Source organism: Rhinolophus sinicus, linkage group LG03 (genome assembly GCF_036562045.2).
Source record: "Rhinolophus sinicus isolate RSC01 linkage group LG03, ASM3656204v1, whole genome shotgun sequence".
In the NCBI taxonomy this organism is placed as follows: Eukaryota; Metazoa; Chordata; class Mammalia; order Chiroptera; family Rhinolophidae; genus Rhinolophus; species Rhinolophus sinicus.
The window spans coordinates 198,788,276-198,810,044 of NC_133753.1; the positions used below are offsets into that span (position 1 = coordinate 198,788,276).

Consider the following 21,769-nt stretch of genomic DNA (forward strand, 5'->3'; position numbering starts at 1 on the left):
GCAGGCGATAGAGCCTGGGAGGGAGGCAGGCGATAGAGCCTGGGAAGGAGGCAGGCGATAGAGCCTGCGAGGAGAGGGCGGCCAGAAGGCACAGGATGGCATGGTCCAACCAGGGGCAGTCTATGCTCAGGACAAGTGGCCAGAGCCCACAGATGGTTCTGGAAGGAGCTGAAGCACTCCTTCCAAGTCCTGGGGATGGTTTCTGCCTCCTCTGGGGCAAGGCTGAGCCCAGCAGAGAGCACAAAGAGCTGTGGGAACCCAGTGAAGCAGCTGGAAAATACGTGGGCTCTCAGCCTGGGAAGCCGGGACCTCCCCGGACCCTGTAGGGGTGCGATTTACATAGCACTATCTCTATCCAGTGTGTGTGTACACATACATACACATACATATATACGTGCATGCATAATATACATACGCACAGGTATATATAATGTACACACGCATATATAATGTACATACATATACGTGCATACATAATGTACATACATATATACACGCATGCGTACATAATGTACATCCACACATATCTACACACACACATGCGCGTGCGTGCACTGACAGAACCGCCTCTCCCAGCCTCCAGGTGGTGCCAGGCGGTGCCAGGCGCTAGGTACACTGCAGGTCTGTGGGGCTCTGTCTCAGGCTATGTCTGGTCCCCACCCTCCTGCTCCCCATGTCATCGGCAGCTTGTCTGTTTGCTGAGGGTCAGAGCCTGTGATGGTCACTCACACATCCTTCCCTTCTTGCTGCAAAACTGAGAAACCAGGACTGTGCCCTGTGTGGTGCACATGGCAGCCAGAGCACTGGTGCGTTATGTCCGGTTCAAATATGTGGCCCGGGTTCAATGGCCGAGTGAAGCCAGGGGCTGCCGACCAGCCTCCAGGAAACATGTTGCTAACTAACCAAACAACAGCTGCGCTCCGTGCCCCAACTCGGGGTGCTGGGCAGGCTTGTGTCCTCCATCCCGTCTCACCAGCTCCTCCCTGTTGGTCCACACGGAATGGGGTGCTGCCCCCCGGGGTCCCTCGGAGCCCCATCCCTGTCTGCAGGCCTCAGATGCACAGGGTGGGGCAGCCGCGTGGTCTTTCTGGAACCCTATTAGACACTGTTGCTTCTGTCCATGATTTGTAGTAGAAACCATCCTGGAAAGTGGCTGCAGAGTGTGTGTGGGGTGCAAATGCTGTGCCATCCGTGTGTGTGGCCTGGCTGAGCCGTTCTGCCCTCTGTGGCCTGTCTCTCTGCCAGCACAGGCACCAGGCTTGAGGAGCGATTTATGGGAACCAATAGTGAACTCTCAGGAACTGGATGTCTCTGCACATTGAAAGGAGACGGCCAGCTGGATGATGAGCCCCAGGACCGTCCCCTCGGAGCCGGCACCCTGGGCGGTGCGGGCAGCCAGCCCTCCAGACGCGAGAAGGGCACGGTCTCAGGAGCAGGAAGGAAGTGTCGTCTCCGTCTCGGTACTGCGTCCTCTTTTCCCTCTGCAACAAAATTATAAAATAGTAACAAAGTGGGGAAAGGACATAGTGTTTTACACCAAGTGTTAAAAATAAAGGAAAGGCTACAGACTTGTGGGGTTAAATTAAAGAGCTACTTAGAGAAAGTTGCGGGTTCTCAACGTGGATGTTGGGAAATTAGGCATTTCTGAAAATAGTGCTTCAGGCTTTTACCACAAGAAGTTAAACGGACCCTTAGAGTCTGGTCACAGTGCAGGAGAGGCTCTTGGAAGAGCTGAAATCAGTGTGATTGAGCAGGTCGCAGAGAGGACCACGCACATCAAACTGGTTCTATAAGCAGATTAAATAAAATAAGAGTATCTGTCAGCATAGGATAAAAAGGGTTAGAGACAGAAATACAATTAGCAGCAAAACTGTAGGTCAGGACTGCTGTAAACCCACAGGGGAATGTCCTGGGCAGATTCACTCAATTTTCCTGAAATCACACACGATGGGAAATTTGGTAGGTGAGGAAAAACCTGCTGAGGACTTCCAGAGGTTTCCTCACTGACAAAAACACTGAAATGAAATGAAGAGAAAAGAGAAAGCTGGGTGAACAGTAGTCCTAGAAACACTGAAACAGCAGTCAGACATCAGTGGAAATTCCTCTGTGGAGGCGGCTGGCTGTGACCCTAACACACCACAGGACCTGCCCAGAGCAGGCAGCGCTGGGACAGGGCCAGGGGCTCAGCCTCCCCGAGGACTCCACGATGGCTCCGTCCCAGAGGCGTCAGCTCCGTCCCAGAAGCAGACCCAGCGAGTCCTTGAAAAAGGACCTCATTCGGGCAGCTGCCCAGCCCTGTAGCCAAGGTTTGACTGTGGGAGAAGCTGTGAGCACCTCATACTGATGGTGGGTGAGGGCAGACGCAGGCTTGTCCACCAGACGCAGGGAGACCTGTGCGAGTCCAGCACCAGTCGTGACTTAAAGCAAAACAAAGCTCTCAGAGAGCCTGGGATGGAAGGTGTGTTCTCACCAGGAAGACATTTACTGGCAGCCTGGAGCCAGCGCCCATGTAATAGGAAGCAGGGTCATCAACGTCAACCAGACAGCCAGTCTGCTCTCGCTGCTCCTGTCCAACCTCAGGTTGAAACGGGAGGTTCCAGCTGGGGCGTGGATGCCCCTTCCCCCCAAAAGAGGAGCAAAGAGAGGGCCAGTCAACATTGCCTTGCTTGCAGAACGTGTGGTTTTCAGGTGTGGCAGCGTCCAACAGGCAGCCATGCCATGGGGGCTCTTGGGCACTTAGCATGTGGCCACTGGGCTGAGGGGCTCTGTGAGGACAGCTCCCACGGGCTTGTGGGACACTGTGACACAGGTGTGGGGAAGCTCACAGTTTCTATATTGAGCATGTGTGGAAGTGATAATAGTTCAGACATACCTACTGGGTTAAATAAACTATAAAGGTAATTTCATCACTTTCGTATTTCTTTAAAATGTGGCCACTGGGAAATTTTACATTATACACACTATACATTGTCTGGTTTACATAGTATCTTGTTGGGCAGTGCTGGTCTTGATAGGGAACCCAAGAGACTCTGCAGAGACCCGGGGGACAGTCAGCATGAGTTCAGTTGCAGGTGACAGACCCAATAAGGTGAGGTGGGGTGGGGCCAGTCAGGGTCGGCCACTGAGGGCTTGTGTCACCGTGGACCTTCTCATCTGTCTTTTCGTCACTGACATATTTGAAATGTGTGTTATTGCAAATGATCAGAAACTGCATCTGTTGATCATGGAGCCTTTGTGTTTCTGATTCTGTCACCCCTCCCGCCCCATCCTGGCTGAGCACCTGAGGTCAAGTTCATAGATGCGCCTGTGATATGCCAGGTGTGAAGCCAGAACCTCACTGCATTTCACTTACAGCCGTCTGTCCACTCAGGACTCTTCCTGACTTGGCCGCTCTGCTGGACCCCATGTGTGCATCACTCCCACGCCCACCCCGTGTTTGCACTGTCCCTGTCACCTGCGGGGCCTGTCCCCCTCTCCCTGGAGCCACAACCTGCCTTCCCAGTGTCCTGGCACATTCTCTGCTGGGTTCCCACTGTGACCACCTTGGGCTGCACAGCCACCCGAATTCCCTGGGCTTCCTTGGGGTCCACTCAGGCCAGCTCCATACATGGCAGCTGAGTGCTGCGAAAGTGTCCTCATGTCGTGTCAGGCCCGGGTGCAGGGCTGCCTGTGGGGTGTGAGTCAGGGGCCGAGTGCCAGCAACTCCAGGAGGGACCCCCCCACCCCACTGCTTGGCTGTCCCTCGGGTGACGTCAGGACGGAACAGGATGGTGGGGCAACAGGTGGCCAGTGACACACCCAGCCGTCCTCGGGGGCACAGCAGGCCCGGCGCTGGATCCCGGGCGACTTCCATGCAAGGAGCCCACAGGAGAGGCTTCCGAGTGACCCGCCCCTGTCTCCCCAGATCGCGGCCATGACGCTGACACTCTTCCCCATCCGGCTGCTGCTCGCCGCCTTCATGATGCTGCTCGCCTGGCCATTTGCGCTCGTCGCCTCGCTGGGACCCACCGAGAGGGACCCTGAGCAGCCCCTGGCCTTGTGGCGGAAGTAAGTCTTTGTCCGCGGTGGCGTGGGGGCACCGGGCCCCGTGTCCGTCCTCACAGCTCCTCCTGTCCACCCAGCGTGGAATAGTCCATGTCCCGGGGACGCACTCCCCGTCCCGGACCTGCTGCCTCCTGCCCCTAGTCTGGTCTCAGGGGCCCCTCTGGCTTCGTAGCCTAAATGCTTCCTCGCTTTTAGCACCGAGCACTCTGTAGCTGGGCCTGCTGTGAACACGTCTAACTAAAGACTCACATGGACCTCAGAGAATTAAGTTAAATCACTGTGTCTTCCTGTGTAAGTGCCTCACGCTGTTCTTGGCCTCACTGTGTGCCTCGTAGTAAAGAAACTGGCGGGTGGCCTGAGAGCTCTGATAAGTATTTTCAGTCTTAGAAGGTATCACTCCTATCAAAAACCAAAGTGTTGGCCAGCCTTCTACCCTGTTCCCCTAAAATAAGACCTTGCCAGACGTCAGCTCTAATGCGTCTTTTGGAGCAAAAATTAATATAAGACCCTGTATCATATATTACATTATATTATTATATTATATTATTCTATTCTATTCTATTATACTATATTACATTATCCCTGGTCTTATAGTAAAATAAGACTGGGTCTTATATTAATTTTTGCTCCAAAAGACGCATTAGAGCTGATTGTCCGGCTAGGTCTTAATTTCGGGGAAACACGATATGTTTTAACATTGCTAATCAATCACAAGGGGTCCTTAAACAGCTTATTCGGAAACAGAAACATGAGTTGTTTAGTGCAGGGGTTGGCCAAAGGGCCCCCAGGCCAAACCTGGCTGCCACCTGTTTCTGTAAATAAAGTTTTATTGGGATGCAGGCATGCACATGTGTCGTGCACAGTCCTGGCCACTGCCCTGGAGAACGGAGTGATGGTGGCAGAGGCCTTGCGGCCGCAGAGCCCAACACGTGCTGCCTGGCCCCTCACAGGTGGGACATATTAGCTCAGCTGTCCTTTCTCTAGAAAGAGAGGGAACCACAGAAACATGGGTTCCCGTGGGAACTGGGCTCTGTCCTCAGCGTGGGTCGCCACCCTGATGCCTACAGGCCCTGCAGACACAGTGGCCACATGCAGGCCAGGGGTGGACATTAAGGTCCAAGGGTTTGTCGTGCTGGTGTTGAACGTGGTGTGTCCAGGCTTTGGGACGGGCCTTGTGTCCAGGGGACCCTTCCCTCAGGGTCCTCATGTGCTCTCCTCGTGGTGTTTCGCGTTCCCGGTCTCTCTACCTCCCCAGAAGACCGAAGGGCAGGCCGGGGCTGTGTCCCCACTGTGTCCCCAGTGCCACGCCTGGCCTGGGGCTGCTGCTGGGCCCGTCAGCCGTGGTCCCTGCGCCTGGGGCCCCACTGGCTGTGCTGCGTCATGTAGCCTGGGAGTCACGGTTTCTCTCGGAGATCGTGGTGCCCCTTGTGCTCTTTTTTTAATGTTATGAATTTAGTATCAAATATACAATCAAGCAAAATAAATCTAGGCCAAGTAGGAACCAGGGTTTCCATCTCACGAGGCTGAGGGCCCATAGCTAGAAAGCAGAGATTTCGGAGTTTCTGACAAACTACAGGTGACTTGATGAAAAGTTTGCGGTATTAGCAACGGTGGGAAGTGATAGTGCCGGGGGCTTTGTGCCTGGAGCCCCCTCCCTCCCGCTCGGCCCCCTCCCTCCCGCTCTCGGCCCCCTCCCTCCCGCTCCCTCGGCCCCCTCCCTCCCGCTCTCGGGCCCCTCCCTCCCGCTCTGGCCCCCTCCTCCACCTGCAGATTATATCTTTTCAAAATAGATGGCTCTGGGCTGTTTTCCGCTGGGCGAGCTAACTCCAGGTGGCCTTTCTCGTGTATGAATAATTCACTAATGGGCCACAGCAAACAGTGCCCAGAGCCCAGCCTCACAGACGCCCAGGCCTGTGGAAAGGCCGCCAGGGACAGCTGGGGGCCGGCAGTTTCTCAGGAGCGCTGGTGCCTGGGGTGGGTATCATTCATCTGTGCCTGTGCGTGTGGGTCTGTCGCTGTGTAGATACATGTGTACAGGTATGAGCATGCACATGTGTGTACGTGTGTATATACGTGTGTGAGTGCACGTGTCTGTACATATATATGCATTGAGTGAGCATGCACATGTGTGTACATTATATGTGTGACATGTAGGTAAGTGTTTGCATGTGTGTGTGAGCATGCACGTGTGTGCGTGTGCTCCAGCTGCACACATCGCCCACACACTTCCCGTAGCACAGCCCTCGGGGCCCCACGCAGCAGTGTTTTGGGGAAGTCACTCGTGCTTGGCCCTGGGCTGGGTCTGGCTCAAGGGGAAACAAAGGAGAGTGAACACCCCACACTGAACTCCTGGAAGGCTTTGGGACACGGGGAGTTAAGAGGAAACAGGTTTTGAAATAGCGGGTCCAGTGCACACAACACTTGTGCCCAACACGGAGCAGCACCGTGCAGCCGTCTGGACAGTCATTGCGCGCTGCGAGCTGTGCAGTTCTGACACCCTGGTGCGAGATTAGGGAGCGTTTATGCTGGATGTAACTTAGTGTCATTCAAACCTTCATAAAGTAGAAGCCTTAGGTCTTCAATGAAGGGAGGCACGACACAATTTCACAAAAGACACTCGAAGTTACTTTCAAAACACAGTGTTGTAAAAATTGTAGCGTCTTCTTGCAAAACCCAACCAACCACCAAGCTGATGCCCAAGCCACGCCACGTGGGCAGATGGTGCTGCCCCTGCCGACTCCTGTGTTTTAGAAAGAGGGTGTCCTAGTCTGCTCAGGGCCACCTTACACCTAGAGCCGCTGGCTGGGGACTCAAACAACAGACGTGCATTTCCGGAGGCTGGGAGGTGAGGTCACGGTGTGGCACGGTCAGTCCCCAGTGATGGCCTCTTCCTGGCTGTGGACATCTGCTCCTCTCTGGGTCCTCGTGGGCGGGTGCCCTGGTCTCTCTCCCTCTTACAAGTACCCAGGTCCTGTCAGATCAGAGCCCCAGCCTGTGACCTCACTTAGCCTAAATTTCAAATACAGTCATGTTGGGGGTTGGGGTTTCAGTATACAGGTTCGGGGGACACAGTTCAGCCCCTAGCAGAGGACACCTTTTCCTGAGTGCTCCGTGTGGGGACTCTGTTCCTAGATCTGAGGAGTCCGTCTCCGTGACAACTCCTGGTGCCACATGTCCGCTGGAGGCCAGAGCCTGGACTTGAACTACTTTGAGCTTTTCTCTGCTCTCCTGGAACCCTCCCCTCACACAGGGTCTCAGCTTGTGACTGTCCCAGAGAAGGCCAGCAGCACCCACACGCCTCTCGAGTCTGCTGCCCAGGGACCGTCCCTGCTCCTGGCCAGCGTGGCCCAGCATCAAGCTGGAAGCTCAAGGCTCCAGGAGATGGCCCAGGCCCCTGCTGTCCATCGCCAGCGGTCAGTGCTCAGCTCCCTGGGTGGTCCCTCCAGCAGTCCTCTCACGTTGTCTGTGGCCCCTTCTGTAGCAGCGCCATTCAACACGCAGGCCCACGTCCTCCCCGACCATGTGCATCTTAAAGACCCAGGTGACCAGGCCTTGTCCCACCGCCACACACCTGCGTGCTCAGGGACCCAGGTGACCAGGCCTTGTCCCACCCCACACACCTGCGTGCTCAGGGATCCAGGTCCCAGCAGTCACGCCCAGGTTGCGCAGTCAGGACGCTCCCTTGACCTGGACACCGTGCCCTCAGCTTCCGGTCACCCCCACCACCTCTGTGGCCCCTTCCCTCTTGCTGCATCTCACTCTCCCAGCCTTATCTGCGGTCAATCCCCGTGCTCTTCTGATGAGCCCCTCTGGTTCTGGGACAGTGACAACGGCTCCCAGACTCCTTCCTCCCGCCCAACTCTGCACTTACCTGTCTTAGGTGATCTCCAGCTCACCGTGCCCATGCGGAGCTTCCGGGCTCCCATCTCCCCGCCTGTTCAACCATAGCCCCGCCTCCATCGATGGGAGTCCATGTTCGTGGCCAGGCCCAGGAGTCACCTGGACCCTGTCTCTCACGCCTCCCATCCACACTACGGGAAATGTGGTGGCTCCACCTCCAGAACACATTTGACCCTCCACCTGCTCCTACTTCCTGGTCCCGGGCCCCAGAGTAGCCTGTTACGTGCTCTCCTGTGGTTCCATCTCGAAGGAGACAAGCACAGTCAGAGCACAGCTCTCAGCTCTCGTCAGCCCCAGCCCTGCACGAGCTCCATGTCCGGGTCCCCCAGGAAAAGCCTCGTCCCGTCAGCACCTGCAGGGCCCTGGCGCTCTGCCCTTCCTCCCTCCAAGGCCTCCTGTCTCTCCAGCATGCGTGCGTGCTCCTGCCGCAGGACCCTTGCACAGGCCATGCCTCCCCGTCCACCCAGCTGCACACAGGGTCTGCCTGTGGCGCCCATGCGGGGGCCTTGCAGCTCCTTCCTCTGCTGCTCCTCACCCTCCTGACTTGGCTCTCCTTTCCCTGTTCTTTTTTCATGGATGGGACCTCTTTCTGATTTACTCCATAATTCACTAATCTTTAAAAAAACTCTTACTTCCCCCCCTAAAGTAAGCTCAAGGCAGGCATGGATTTCCGTCTGGGTGCCCTCCGAGCCTCCGGAGAGTAAACACAGGTGAATGGGTGCGTAGGTGGGGGGTGGGGGGGTGGAAGGCATGTCTGCGGGCCCGTCCTTCCTGGTTCCGCTGTGTGGGGACCGCTGTCTGCGGGGTCCCTGTCTGTGGGGTCCCCGTCTGCATTGGCTACGCTTTGCTGTTGGTGCCGTGCTCCTGAGGAAAGAGCTGTTACCTTGTTGAGGACGGTCCCAGCTAGCACGTGGCAGGAGGCAGCTGCATGTGTCCGTGCACTGCGGGCTCCTCATGGGGAGAAGCGCTCCCGTCACCGTCACAGCCGTGGCCACGTGCACATCAGCTGTCTCTGTGTTTGAACTTCACTTCCTGTATTTCTTTCTGTTTTACAGAATTTCAAAATACCTTGTGCTTTGTCTGTAGAAAATCACAGTGAGCCCTGAGCGAAGCCTCTGAATTGTCCGGCTCATGGTCACGGCTGCTGCTGGGACCATGTTCTCGGCCTGTCTGCTGCCTCTTTGGGCACGGTCGGCTAGTTCTTGGGTCTGTTTCTGTCTTTTTCTTTTTCCTTGTTTTTTGTCCAAGATTTTCTGGAGTATGAAGTTCTTTTCTTAGAAAGAGGACATGCGAGAGGAACTCGGGCGCATTTTGTGTCTGAAAATGCCTTTGTTCTCCACGCACAAGTGATGGATTGTTTGGGCACGGAATTAAAGTTTCCAAACCTTATGTCCAGGAGCTTTGAAGATGTGGCTCTGATGCCTGCTGACGCCTATGGCGGATGCTCGGACAACCTGTTGGTTCCTCGTGGGAGGTCTCGGGGGCTTCTCTTTGTCCTTGCTAATTTGGGAACAATCTTGCAGGGAATTTCTAAGTATGAGACTTTTAAAAATATTCGTTGTGCCTAGCACCTTGACACGGTGTGAAAATCTGGGTCTCTATTCGGCTCTGAGACTCTGTTTTCCTCATGTCTTACAGCCTGTCCTGTCCCCCCTTTTCTCTGCATGTCTGGGAGGTTTCCTTCTCACTTTCCAGCCTTTCTCGGGAATTGGCCGTTGCTGCAGTGAGATCACTGACTACAAGAGCGTTTTCTTGTCCCTGTGCTTACTGGGCGCCCTGTTCTTGATTGTCAGTGACGGTGGTGATGGCGGTGTGGGGCTTTAAACCCCCCTTCTGAGCACGACTGGGCCTCCTCAGGATCACAGCCTGTGCCCTGTCATGTGGCTGGTTCTGCCACACGTCTCAAGATGCTAAGGTGTCCACCTGTGTGCCAAGAGGAGGGTGGAGGTCCCTGCCCGTGTATAGGTAGAGCTGTCTCCCGATCCACATCCCCTGGAAAAGCTCGGGCCACCTCAGTGTCACCAGCTACCTTTGCCCTGGGGACAGTGGTGTTGGACCCCAGCGTTGTGCTCTCAGGTCAGCGTTTATGCGGCCTTTCTGCAGCCTGGGTGGGGACAGAATTCCTCGCAGACCATCAGAGGGTGATCAGGTTTGGTCCCCTGCTCCCTGTTCCTTTCTGTTGGGTAGCGTTTGAACTTTTGACCTGAAGAGTGCTGGGTGTGTGTCTAACAGAAAGATCAAGCTTTGATCCCCATGTTTTTTAACTGCTCTCCTCTCCCTCCTGCCTTCCTAGGACTGGTTCTGTTCCCACTGCAGCTTCCGCCATAGCCCCATTTTTCCTCCCCGCAGCCCCGTTCTTCTTCCCCGCAGCCTTGTTTCTTCTTCCCCGCAGCCCCGTTTCTTCTTCCCCGCAGCCTTGTTTCTTCTTCCCCGCAGCCCCGTTTCTTCTTCCCCGCAGCCCCGTTCTTCTTCCCCGCAGCCCCGTTCTTCTTCCCCGCAGCCCCGTTTCTTCTTCCCCTCAGCCTTGTTTCTTCTTCCCTGCAGCCCCGTTTCTTCTTCCCCGCAGCCCCGTTTCTTCTTCCCCGCAGCCCCGTTTCTTCTTCCCCTCAGCCCCGTTTCTTCTTCCCCGCAGCCTTGTTTCTTCTTCCCTGCAGCCCCGTTTCTTCTTCCCCGCAGCCCCGTTTCTTCTTCCCCTCAGCCTTGTTTCTTCTTCCCCGCAGCCCCGTTTCTTCTTCCCCGCAGCCTTGTTTCTTCTTCCCCGCAGCCCCGTTTCTTCTTCCCCGCAGCCTTGTTTCTTCTTCCCCGCAGCCTTGTTTCTTCTTCCCCGCAGCCCCATTTCTTCTTCCCCGCAGCCCCGTTTCTTCTTCCCCTCAGCCTTGTTTCTTCTTCCCCGCAGCCCCGTTTCTTCTTCCCCGCAGCCTTGTTTCTTCTTCCCCGCAGCCTTGTTTCTTCTTCCCCGCAGCCCCGTTTCTTCTTCCCCGCAGCCTTGTTTCTTCTTCCCCGCAGCCCCGTTTCTTCTTCCCCGCAGCCTTGTTTCTTCTTCCCCGCAGCCTTGTTTCTTCCTCCTTGTGGACAGCTATTGACTCTGCTTTGCACGTGTTTTTATTGTGAAAACTAGTGTGCAGTTGAACAAATGACCAGGAGGTGTGCAGCTGTGCGATCACACCAGCCTTGCAGTGAAGGGGCGGCTCGTGTGTAACCACGCAGTAGCTATGTCACGCAGACTCTCTGGCAACTGGCCCCACTCAGGTCACTGGCGCCTTATTTTCCAGAACCTTGAGGGTTTCAAGCCCCTCGGATAGCAGTCCAGTGAGGTGTGGGGCTCTTGTGCTTCTGTGGCAACGACCCCGTCTGCTCACCCACATCCCCTGGTGGCCGGTGACAGTGGCTCCCGCACAGGTGACCCCCTCCCTGCGGAACAGCGTGTGTGCAGCCGTTTCCCATGTGGATTTAATGACGCGTTGAATAGTGATCTAGTTTGTAGCCGTCAGAGCAAACCATGGAAGGCAATGTACTTTTAAATGCCTCGATTCTCATATATTTTAAAAAGAATAAATGGGTAAGAAATTCAGTTAATCTAGACTGATTTTTACTTTGTCTCCCGATTTATTGTTCATCTAATGTCATCCAGAAAAGGCTCATTCTAATAACATGACATCTGATACTAGGAACCTCAGGCCTCCTGTGGGACCTGAGACGAGGGACTTGTACACGGCAGGTGTCAGCTCTGCTCCGTGTTTTACTGTGTAGCGTAGACGTCTTGATGGTTTTGTTTTTCATTTAAAGTATATGTGCTTAGAATGCGAATAGCTGACCCCTGACACTTACAGAGTCCTGCTTCCGGCCCGTGTGCCTTGTCCTGTTGTATTCAGAGGCCATGTCTGCTGAGTGACGCAGCTGAGCCGGTCCTGCGTTTCCTCACATAAATGAGTAAAAAGGCTGCCCTGCCGCACATTAAGTGGCCAGAGTGGACAGCTCTCTGTCTCTCACCAGGAACATCTCAGTAACAGCTGTTGCGGGCAGGAGCTGGCCCGGACGACCCAGCGAGGTTGGTCCTGAGACCCCACGTTGGTCTCCGAGGGACCAGCCCGTGACGGGAACCCCTCAGGAGGTGGGCGGGCCGGGCCCACGCGCCTCACGGGACCGTGCCTTCTCTTACAGGGTGGTGGACGTCCTGCTGAAGGCCATCATGCGTGCCATGTGGTTCGTCGGCGGCTTCCACTGGGTGACCGTGAAGGGGCGGCAGGCCCTGCCCACCGAGGCCGCCATCCTCGTCCTGGCGCCTCACTCCTCCTACTTCGATGCCATCCCTGTCACCATGAGCATGTCGTCCATTGTGATGAAGGCGGAGAGCAGAGACATCCCGATATGGGGAAGTGAGTGACACACCCGCGCCCGCCCCCGGACATCGGCCTCGCGTCCCTGGTGTCTCCCCTTGGTGTGACGTCCTCTGTGGTAGTAGTTGTTGTGATGTTTACCTCTTAGTAGCAGGCTAGTGCCCTCGAATATTATAACGTGTTGAAGTACTTCTGCAAGTCTCTCTAACGAGACTCTGTTACCTCTACCGCAGAGGATTCTGGAAGTGGGGACAGCTCTGTAGCTCGTCCTGGCTCACTGGTCACTACCACACCGTACGGGTATCCTGAGACTGCATGACAAATGACCAAAATGGGGCTGAGAACAGCACAAACGTGCACTCACAGCTCTGGAGCCAGAGGGCTCATGTCACAGTGTCACAGGGCCAGGTTCCCGCCAGAGCTCCAGGGGACGGTCCTCCCTGCCCTTCCAGCTTTTGGTGCGTTCGGCATCCCTGGGCTGGTGGCCATGTCACTGCAACCTTTCTCCATCGTCACATGGCCTCTCCCTGTGTCTGTCTGTGTCTCGCCTCTGTGTGTCTCTTATAAGGACACTTGTCGTTGGATAATCCAGGGTGATCTCATTCCAGGATTCTTAACTAATTATATCCACAAAGACCCTTTTTTCTCAATGTCGTATTCACAGGCTCTGGGGCTTGGGACGTGGGCTCATCTTTTTGGGGTCACCCCTGAGCACAGTCACCATACCGTGGGAACGTAAGGAGCCTGGGTGCTCTCTGTGGTGCCCTCACTGCACAGATGAGCAGCCTTCCCGCGCCCGAGCGCTATCCAGGGTGCTCCCCGGGGTCGGTGCATGTCCCAGGTTCTCACCCCCACGGAGCTGCCCACCCGGCCCCACCTGGCTGCTCTCCTCGCCCACCAGCCTCTTGCCCGTTGAGCTGGGCCTTCATGTGGATTCTGCAGCAGGGCTGGTCTGGGCGGAGGCGGCGGGGCTGGGCGAGGGCTGCGGGGGCAGAGGGGCGTCTGCCTTCCCTGAGTTTCCATGTGGTGCCTGACGGCATCAGCGTTCACTTGACAGTCACAGAGAGAATGCCGTGTAAACGTTATTCTTTCTGACGAGAGGAACATTTTGAGAGCAGGTCCAATAGGTTGTGTGCTGTTGGCCAAGTGATGGCTGCTCCCAGTGAAAGGTCGGTGGTGCCTTCCAGCTGCCGTCACAGAGGACCGCTTGTTCCTCACAGCTCCAGAGAGGACCCGCTTCTGGGCAGGAGGCAGCCCCATCATCCCGTCCTTTCCTTCTCGTTGTTGTTTTAGCAGAGTCAGGACTAATCGGCAAGGAAGGAGGAAATAGGTCCTAGAATGAGGGAAAGCAAAATGTTCAAGACCTCGGAGAGACCACCACTCCGAGCCACGTGTGCCTTAGATGTTAATGAGCCCCGTGGATCTGACTGGATAAAATTTTGGGTTTTTTTCAAAAGTTAATTTTCCTTTTGCCCTTTAGAAGCTTTCCAAGAAGTTGTGTGATAGCTGTTATTCCTTACAGGTAGTGACAGCATCCGGAAAGGATCCAGAAGCTGACTGTGGGCCCAGGGAGGGCTACCCTGGGGCAGAGCAGGTGGTGACGTGGCCTCACCTGCCCAGGAGGGTGACAAGCTGCCAGGGCCACTGGCTCTACCCTGTTTCCCGAGATGGAAGCTCTCACTGAGGACAGTTGTATTTGAAAGTCGGTTCAGCTTCCTTTTCTAAAAAGTATCTTCCCACCTTTCAGTCCTTTTGTGAGAGGCCCAAGGTGGTGGTTGCCGTGAGCTTTGGTCAAGGGACCTCTGACACGCCAGGTTGGGCTGTGGCCTGGGACTGTTGTGACAACACACCACAAACTGGCAGCTTAAAACCACAGAAGTTGGTTTTCTCCCAGTTCTGGGGGCCAGAAGTCCAAAATCCAGGTGGCAGCAGGGTGGTTCTGAGGGAGAATCACCCCTGGCCTTCCTCCAGCTGCCGGTGGCTCCCAGCGGTCCCCGGGGCCCCTTGGCTGTGGCCCCTCACTCCTGTCCTAGCCTCTGTCGTCACATGGAGTTCTCTCCCTCTGTGTCTGTGCCTGTTCTCCCTCCTGTAAGGACACCAGCCGGTGACTAGGGCTCACCCCAATCCCAACAGCCTCGCCTTTCCTTAATCACATCAGCAAACACCGTGTTTCCAAATAAGGTCACAGTCACAGTACCTGGGGCTAGTATGTCAGCCTGTCCCTTGGAGGGACATAGTTCAGCCCACAGCGTTCCCTGGGCCCTCTGACTCGGCGCCATGGCCCGCGTGCCCTCTTCTGTCATCGGTGACAGAGCCTCCTGCTCCCTGGGACTCAGCCTCCTTCCGTTTTTCTCCTGATTTGTCTCCCGTGGACGCTTTGCACTGTGCAGGCTGCGGGGCTTCATGCTGTCGTCTGAGTTCAGTGAAAGCTTCGGTGCTTGTCCCGATTTCCTTGTGGTCAGGCATGGACCCCGCCTGCCCGGTGGTGCGGCCCTTGGGGCATCTGGGGTTCTCGCCCCTCGCCCAGTCCTTCTGTGTCCCCTCACAGACCCGCACCTTCTCTTTCAGCTCTGATAAAGTACATACGGCCTGTCTTCGTGTCCCGGTCAGACCAGGATTCCCGCAGGAGGACCGTGGAGGAGATCAAGAGACGGGCACAGTCGAACGGCAAATGGCCACAGGTGACCAGCCCTGCTTGCATTTAGGTGGATTTATTCCCAAACATCGGAACTACTTGGGTCTTGGGGGGTGGGTAGAAGAAACACAAGGGCCAGAAATGGTCTTCCCGGGGGCTGGACATGTTTATTTCTTTTTATTTTTGGTGAATGTGCAAATCCAAGAATGCGCTAAATATCAGGTACTTTGGGTTCTGAAATTTTAAAACTAAAAGAAATAAGGAGAAACGATTCTGATGTCTCGAGTTCCCCAGCCTTTGTTGACAATGAGTCTTTTTCTAAGTTCTGGGTCGGAAAGAGCTGCTCACCTGTCCGCCACGGCCAGCACCGGCTCCTGAGTGGTACGTTCATCTGTAAGGTGTCCACTCGTGTCTGACGTCCTGGGCTGAGCTGCCGGCGTGTGTCTGCCGCGGTGGCCCTGGCCAGTGTTAGCCGTGGATGCGTTCTGCATGGACGCGTCCAGTCCTCCGGGCAGCTGGGAGGTGGGGCCCAGGGTGGCCCGTCTGCACGTCCCTGGCCCAAGAAAGCACGTGCTGTTGTCTGTTTGTGTCGCTTCCAGATTTTAGTAAAACCCATAGTTAGAAGGAGAACCAATATATGCTTCATGACGTATTTTAGCTTGTTCAACTGAAAATGATTAAATTATCTAAATTGCGTCCACAGGAGAGAAACAGCCTGTGACTGATGGCACCTGTGAGCTCTGAATGATGTCCCTTTATTGCTGAACTCTTTTTTTTTTTTCTTTTCAAGATAATGATTTTTCCAGAGGGAACTTGTACCAACAGGACCTGCCTCATTACCTTCAAGCCTGGTATGTAGTTTCCTTAATTATTTCCTTTTCTCCTCGAGAAAGTGGGGGAGACCCGCCCCCCAACCAGTGCCTCCCGGTTGCCCCACAAAGGGCACCAGTGCCGAGAGGCTCCACCTGCTCCCTGCCGGCAGGGCTGTGAGCCAGGAATTCTCTCCGAGTGTTTCCCACCGGCACAGATGTGCAGGGACCCTTCCAGGCACCAACCGGCTGCAGAATGGGAAGGACTGGAGGGAAGCTGCATGCGAGGCCGGCGTGGAGAGTGCGGTGCCTGTGCCATGGGAGTGAGATGGCGTCCCGGTCCCTTCTCTCTGCAGGTGCCTTCATTCCGGGAGTTCCTGTGCAGCCTGTGGTTTTGCGGTACCCAAATCAGCTGGTGAGTGTGTTCTCCGGGAGTCCTGTGAAGGCGGCTTGCCTGGGAGTGAGAGCTGCGAGGCCTCTGAGCACACTGGGTTTCTAATGCACTGCTAGTCTAGAATATTCCGAGTTTGCAGAGGAAGTCCTGCTTTCATACGTCAGGAAGCGGTGGTCCTCTCGTGTGATCCAGCCTGACGTTTGGGTGGGAGAACCCACCTTGTCAGCAGCTCTCACTGCCCAGCTCACACTCCGGACAATTTTTAAATTAAGACTATTTCAGTCCTGGGGGCTGGAGGAAAGGACGCAGGAGGAGAGGGGCTGGGTGACTAGCTCGTGTGCCTTCTCGTGCCTCCGCTGGGTGTGCAGAAGGTTTGTCCTGAGAACAAAACGAAGGAATGGGTGGGTGTTTGGGGCTCAGAGCGCCTGGGAGAGCTCCTGGGCCGTCGTGACGGACCCCAGCTCAGTGGGGGAGCCTGGACGAGCCTCAGCGCAGGTTCCAGCCGGGGCCCCGTGGAGCCACCGCAGCCACAGCTGCCACCGCAGCCACAGCTGTCCCTTCCTCCCAGGCGCCCTGTGGGCGCGCTTTCCCTGCCAGCTGCATCCCACTTCTGCTGTGACACCATCCAGCTGGCATCCTCGTGCCTCGATGGACACTCTTGTAGCCAAGAGAGGTCCACACGCACTTGTGTCCCTGGTGCCTGCCTGGGTGCTGGCTGCCCTGGAGTGGTTCTCCGTGGACAACACGAGGCAGATCTGTTCGTTACATGGAGCTTTCTCTCTATAACAGCATGCCTTTAAGACGGCAATAAAAGAAACTCGCAGGTCAGAACATAGTGGGGTCTGGAGTTGCTGGTACAGACAGTGGCAGAATTACGTGTGACATGGGTGGGCACGAGGCAGTCTGGCCTGCCTACTTCCAGGCCAGCCCCATGGGTCCCAGGTCTGCACACTGGACCCTGCGCCTGCAGGTTTGGACAGGCTCAGTACGGGCTCTGAGTGGCCAGTAAATACATGTCAGTCAGAACTGGTCGCCACGCAGACTGACGGATCAATTATGCTCACAGCACAAGTGAAACTTGGGAGACGTGCGTTCGTTAGCCAGTCTCTGAGAATAAGAATCTGTCATCAGTGTGTAGGATCCTGAGTTTTCCATTTTTTAAGTCTGTTCCATCGACGTATTTTAAGCAAGATGCCATTACTGGTTTTTCCAGAAACATTCAACTTACGTGTCAGAGAAGCAAGTGGGGGCCTCCTGGGTGATGGGCAAGCCCGTGCGGTGGTTTCTGGGAGCCTGTGAGAGGGGGCAGGACTTGCAGAAGAAAGAAGCCCGTGTGGGTGACCCGTGTCAGCATAGAAGCAGGGCATGCCATCTAATGTCCCCACCTAGGTGGCCAGTGCAGCTGCTGGGCCTGTGGATGGAGAGGGTCTGAAATGCCCCCTCGGCCCTGGGCTCACATGGGGTTGGGGACGTGCAGGACACAGTGCCACGGTGGCTTGTTCCACCCCTTCCCGAGCCTGCAGCCAACCTGCCGGAGTGCGGCTCTGACTGAGAGTTGGAGCAAGGGCATTTGGGAGTGAGTGCAGGTGGGTGTGGGGTTGCAATGTGGCTGAGTGATGATGGTGGGCAGGCGGGTGTCGCCGACAGAGCAGGCTCCACGTTGTAGACTGGAGTTGCCAGGGGCACCTCAAGGGGGCAAGGGCAGAAAAGGAATGGAGCTAGGACTTAGGTGGACACCGGAAGTGACCTTGGAGCTGTGGGAAGACAGCACCCACCTTCTCCCCTGCCCCAGAGTGGACTTGGGGGGATGGGAAGGTCAGCGTCTGGGGTCAGAGGCGGGCTGGGAGGAGGCCCACACATACACCTGTGGGAGGAAGCGCCCATGTGCCGTCTGTGGGGATTTCTACATCCAACTTCCAGTGGCGCTTCATCTGTTCCTTTCTCACCCCCAGGACACTATCACATGGACGTGGCAAGGCCCTGGAGCGTAAGTCAGACCAAGCTGTCCCCTAGTCCTGTCCTCTGGGAAAGCACTTGGTTCCGTTAGCAAATGTGAAACCTCAGCACGTGACCCGCTGCTGTTTGCCAGCAGTTAGGCTCAACCCACTGTGAGAACCAGGGTACGAACCCGGCCGTCCTCACCCCCTGGGTTCCAGCACTTCAGTTAATTGTCTCCAACCCCAGTAGGAAGGTAACCATGAGAATGAGAACCCTTCTCTTCTGGCTGGTGTCCGTTAGCTCAGTGGTGACCATCCCATCCTTGACCAGGGGACCCCTGGGAAAGAAAGAGGAGCTCTTGCTGAGCTCCTAGAGGAAGTCTGGGGGTGGCATGATTCAGGCCTGTCCAGTCTGCACTGCCAGGGGATGACCAGGGCAGGGACCACTGTCAGGTGGACAAGGTTTCCTGAGCTGGAGGACAAACTTGGAAAATGGTGGTTTGCAGGGCAAGCCAGAGCCACAGGTGTGGGTGTATTTCATAAGAACAGTGAAAACCACTGTTGATTAAAAGTAGCCTTGTCTCTTATTGCTGGGTTAAGGTTGGGGTTCAGGCTGAGGAAAGCATCCATCTCCTGAAGGAGAATTAACTGCCCAGTGGTGCCCTCTGCAGGGGAAGGGCTCTGGAGAGTTTGCTCCAGAATTGGAAGTAATTTAACTAGACGGAATGTTTTAACCAATGCTATTAATCTATTCGTTTTTAAGGTTGGAAATCCTGTGGCTCACACTGTGTCAGTTTCACAATCAATTGGAAATTGAGGTTTGTATGGATACAGTGTTGCCCCGTGTTATGTTGGCGGTGTTATAGAGACAGTGTGATACAATGTATCAAGGTCTATTGATGTGCTGTCATACATTGTTACGTGGGGGTCTGTGCAAATACAACGTACTGTACAATGTTATAGATACAGTGTTATGTGGGGTCTGTGCAAATACAGCGTGTTATGCAATGTTATAGGTACAGTGTTATGCAGGTGTGTCTCTACATGTATAGATACAACATTATGCAATGTGGTGTTAGGGTCTGTGTAGATACAGGTTGTGTCATCTGTCTTGCTTTGCACGCTCTCCGTTTTTCATGGCTCCTTAGAGGTGCTTCCAGGGCTTTTGCGTCAATCACTGCATCTGTTGCATGATTTTGAATCCATTCAGACAGGGTTTTTTAAATCAACAAGGAAGATAAACCTGTCATTTTTTTACGTTATGGTTAGTATAGCTTAAGGGCCTATAAAATTGGCATATACACAGTGAATTAATTTTTTGGCTTTTATTTTTACCTGATACTAGTATTGCTGAATTCATACTGCTAAATTTATCATACTGTCGTCCTCTCTTTAACACTTGGTCAGATTAATCCTCACGTAGCCCCCCAGTTTTTATCCTGTTGGATATCGCAAACAAAGTCACAACACCCATCCCCTCAGCTACCATTTCCCCGAAACTAAGACCTAGATGGACAGTCAGCTCTAATGTGTCTTCTGGAGCAAAAATTAATATAAGAGCCAGTATTATGTTTATGTTGTTATGTTATGTTATACTCAGTCTTATATGATAGTAAAATAAGACCGGGTCTTATATTAATTTTTGCTCCAAAACATGCGTTAGAGCTGATTGTCCGGCTCGGTCTTATTTCAGGGAAACAAGGTAAATTAAATACAGTCATATTCATTCAGCTTGTAAATTCAGGTGTGGATGAGGACTAGAGTTTATTTTCTTAGATAGGCTACTCCTGCACCTGAAAATTAAAGCTGAGTCGTATATAAGTATTTAATGAGACAGTTTGTTACCTTTGATAAATATTGAGAGGAGCACTGAGTTTCCAGATGAGCCAGTCTGCAGGAGAACGCCAGCCACGTAATACACAGGGCTGAGCTGAAAGGGCCTTGGCCCGAGTCCCTGGGTGACAGACCTGCCGCCTAGGACATTTTCTGTGGCTTGTCTGCTGGCGGCCGCGCCCTGAGGGCAAGCCCGCTGCCCTGGCCTCCCGGGTCAGCCTGGTCTCTGATTTAATTGAGAGCTGAAAAGCAGCTGTCTAACTGTGAAATCGCCCTAGACCGGCTTCCTGGTGTTACCCTTCCGAGGGCGAGGCTGACGTGAGGACCTGGCGTGATTCACACGGTTCTCTTAAATGTAGTGGTGAGTGAGCAGCCAGCATTGTGCAGCGAGCATAGACGGGGTTTCAGGAAGTCCCTGTATCCTCAAATGTCCACATTAAAGAAAAAGGGCTCAGTGGTGGTAGTTTCCTTTCCTGCCCAGTAGGACTTAGTCATTTAAAATGCTGTGTGAGTGTCACTCACTCAGACACATGTTCAGGGGACAATTTATTATGATCTCAAAATGCAGCAACATCAGAGAGCTAATATGAGTCTGTTTCTGACATAGAAATGATCTGTTGTGCTGTCCGCAGCACCAAGTGAGAACTTCAGAAAGGGACGCACGCATGTAATTCTCTGTGTGTAAAGACCAGGCCCCTGTGTGAAATCGTGAACACAGTGTGCTTATTTTCGGGGAAACACGGTAAAAACAGCCTGAGAAAAAAGAGCCTGAGAGCTCCCATCGGGGAACGGGCGCTCCTGGTGAGGGCAGTGGGTTGAGTTTTCACACATGTGTGTGCACGTGTGACCCCTTGAAAGATGATTCGATGGAAAGTGCTCTGACAGGTCTTAGTTTTGTCAGACTCAGTTGTCACTTAGGTGGCGCTGGTGAGGCGAGTGTTTGCGGTAGGTCCTCGTGGGAGTAACCGCCCTCTCTGCTCAGTTCCTGCCAGTGTACAGCCCTTCAGACGAGGAGAGGAAGGACCCCGCTGTGTACGCCAACAACGTGCGGCGCGTCATGGCCGAGTGAGTGAGCCCTCCCCCCCCCACAGCAGGCGGGGTCTGCCGGACACCCTGCTCCCTCCACCTCCCTCAGTGTCGGGGCAAAGGGTTCTTGCAGAAACCAGTGAACAAGCACTGGCTGCCGACTAGGCACGCACCTTACGTCTCCTGTTTCTGTCAGGTGACATTTCTGCTTCTTCAGCATTTGGAAGAATCTTAATGATCACTCACTTTCCCAAACTTCGGATGTGCTCACAGCCACCAGCCGCCCCGGTGCTGTGTGTGTGGGCGCCGCGGTGGCCGGCAGCAGAGCTGTCAGTGAGGGCACTGGCCTGGGCGGGCGCCGCCCGAACCTTCAGTGTTCACCCTGTAGTGTTTGTTGGTATTGTTGCCCCGTCTTCTGAGTTGAGTGGTTTGCACCCGTAGCCTCGCACGTACCTTGGCCGGTGCACAGCCAGTGTACTACAGCTGGGCACATGGCCACCTCCTGTTTTCCTGTCCCCTCCCCACTGCCCCCCCCCCCCCCCCCCCGCTTGTTCCAGGTGGTGGCAGCGTCAGCTCACACCCCTCCCCTCCAGCCTTCGTCCCTCCATGTCCCATCCCCTCCCTCTGTCCTCTCTTTTCTACTCAGACTTTGGCCACCTTGGTGCCAGGAGGGGGCGCTGACATTGTCACCATGGGGTGGTGAACACGGCCGCAGGCGATTTACCAGGTGCTGTCGCTGGGCTGTCTGTCCAGTCTGTCCAGCCTCCTCAGAAAGGTGGCTCTGGGCACAGTCTAGCGGAATGCGCCCCTCCCATGACTCACCCTCTGGGGTCCCTTCTCCCCCAGCCTCTGTG

General features: G+C 54.8%; 1 protein-coding gene across 1 annotated transcript in view; it reads left to right on the forward strand.

Annotated features, from left to right (window-relative positions):
- The window catches only part of LPCAT1 (lysophosphatidylcholine acyltransferase 1), a 43,016-nt gene that overhangs the window by 12,836 nt on the left and 8,411 nt on the right, over positions 1 to 21,769 (forward strand). The window contains exons 2-9 of the mRNA XM_074329121.1: positions 3,905 to 4,047; positions 12,106 to 12,320; positions 14,850 to 14,962; positions 15,707 to 15,767; positions 16,082 to 16,140; positions 18,072 to 18,106; positions 18,820 to 18,874; positions 20,872 to 20,954. Coding sequence (XP_074185222.1) covers positions 3,905 to 4,047; positions 12,106 to 12,320; positions 14,850 to 14,962; positions 15,707 to 15,767; positions 16,082 to 16,140; positions 18,072 to 18,106; positions 18,820 to 18,874; positions 20,872 to 20,954 — 764 coding nt within the window. The remainder of the gene's footprint in view (positions 1 to 3,904; positions 4,048 to 12,105; positions 12,321 to 14,849; positions 14,963 to 15,706; positions 15,768 to 16,081; positions 16,141 to 18,071; positions 18,107 to 18,819; positions 18,875 to 20,871; positions 20,955 to 21,769) is intronic.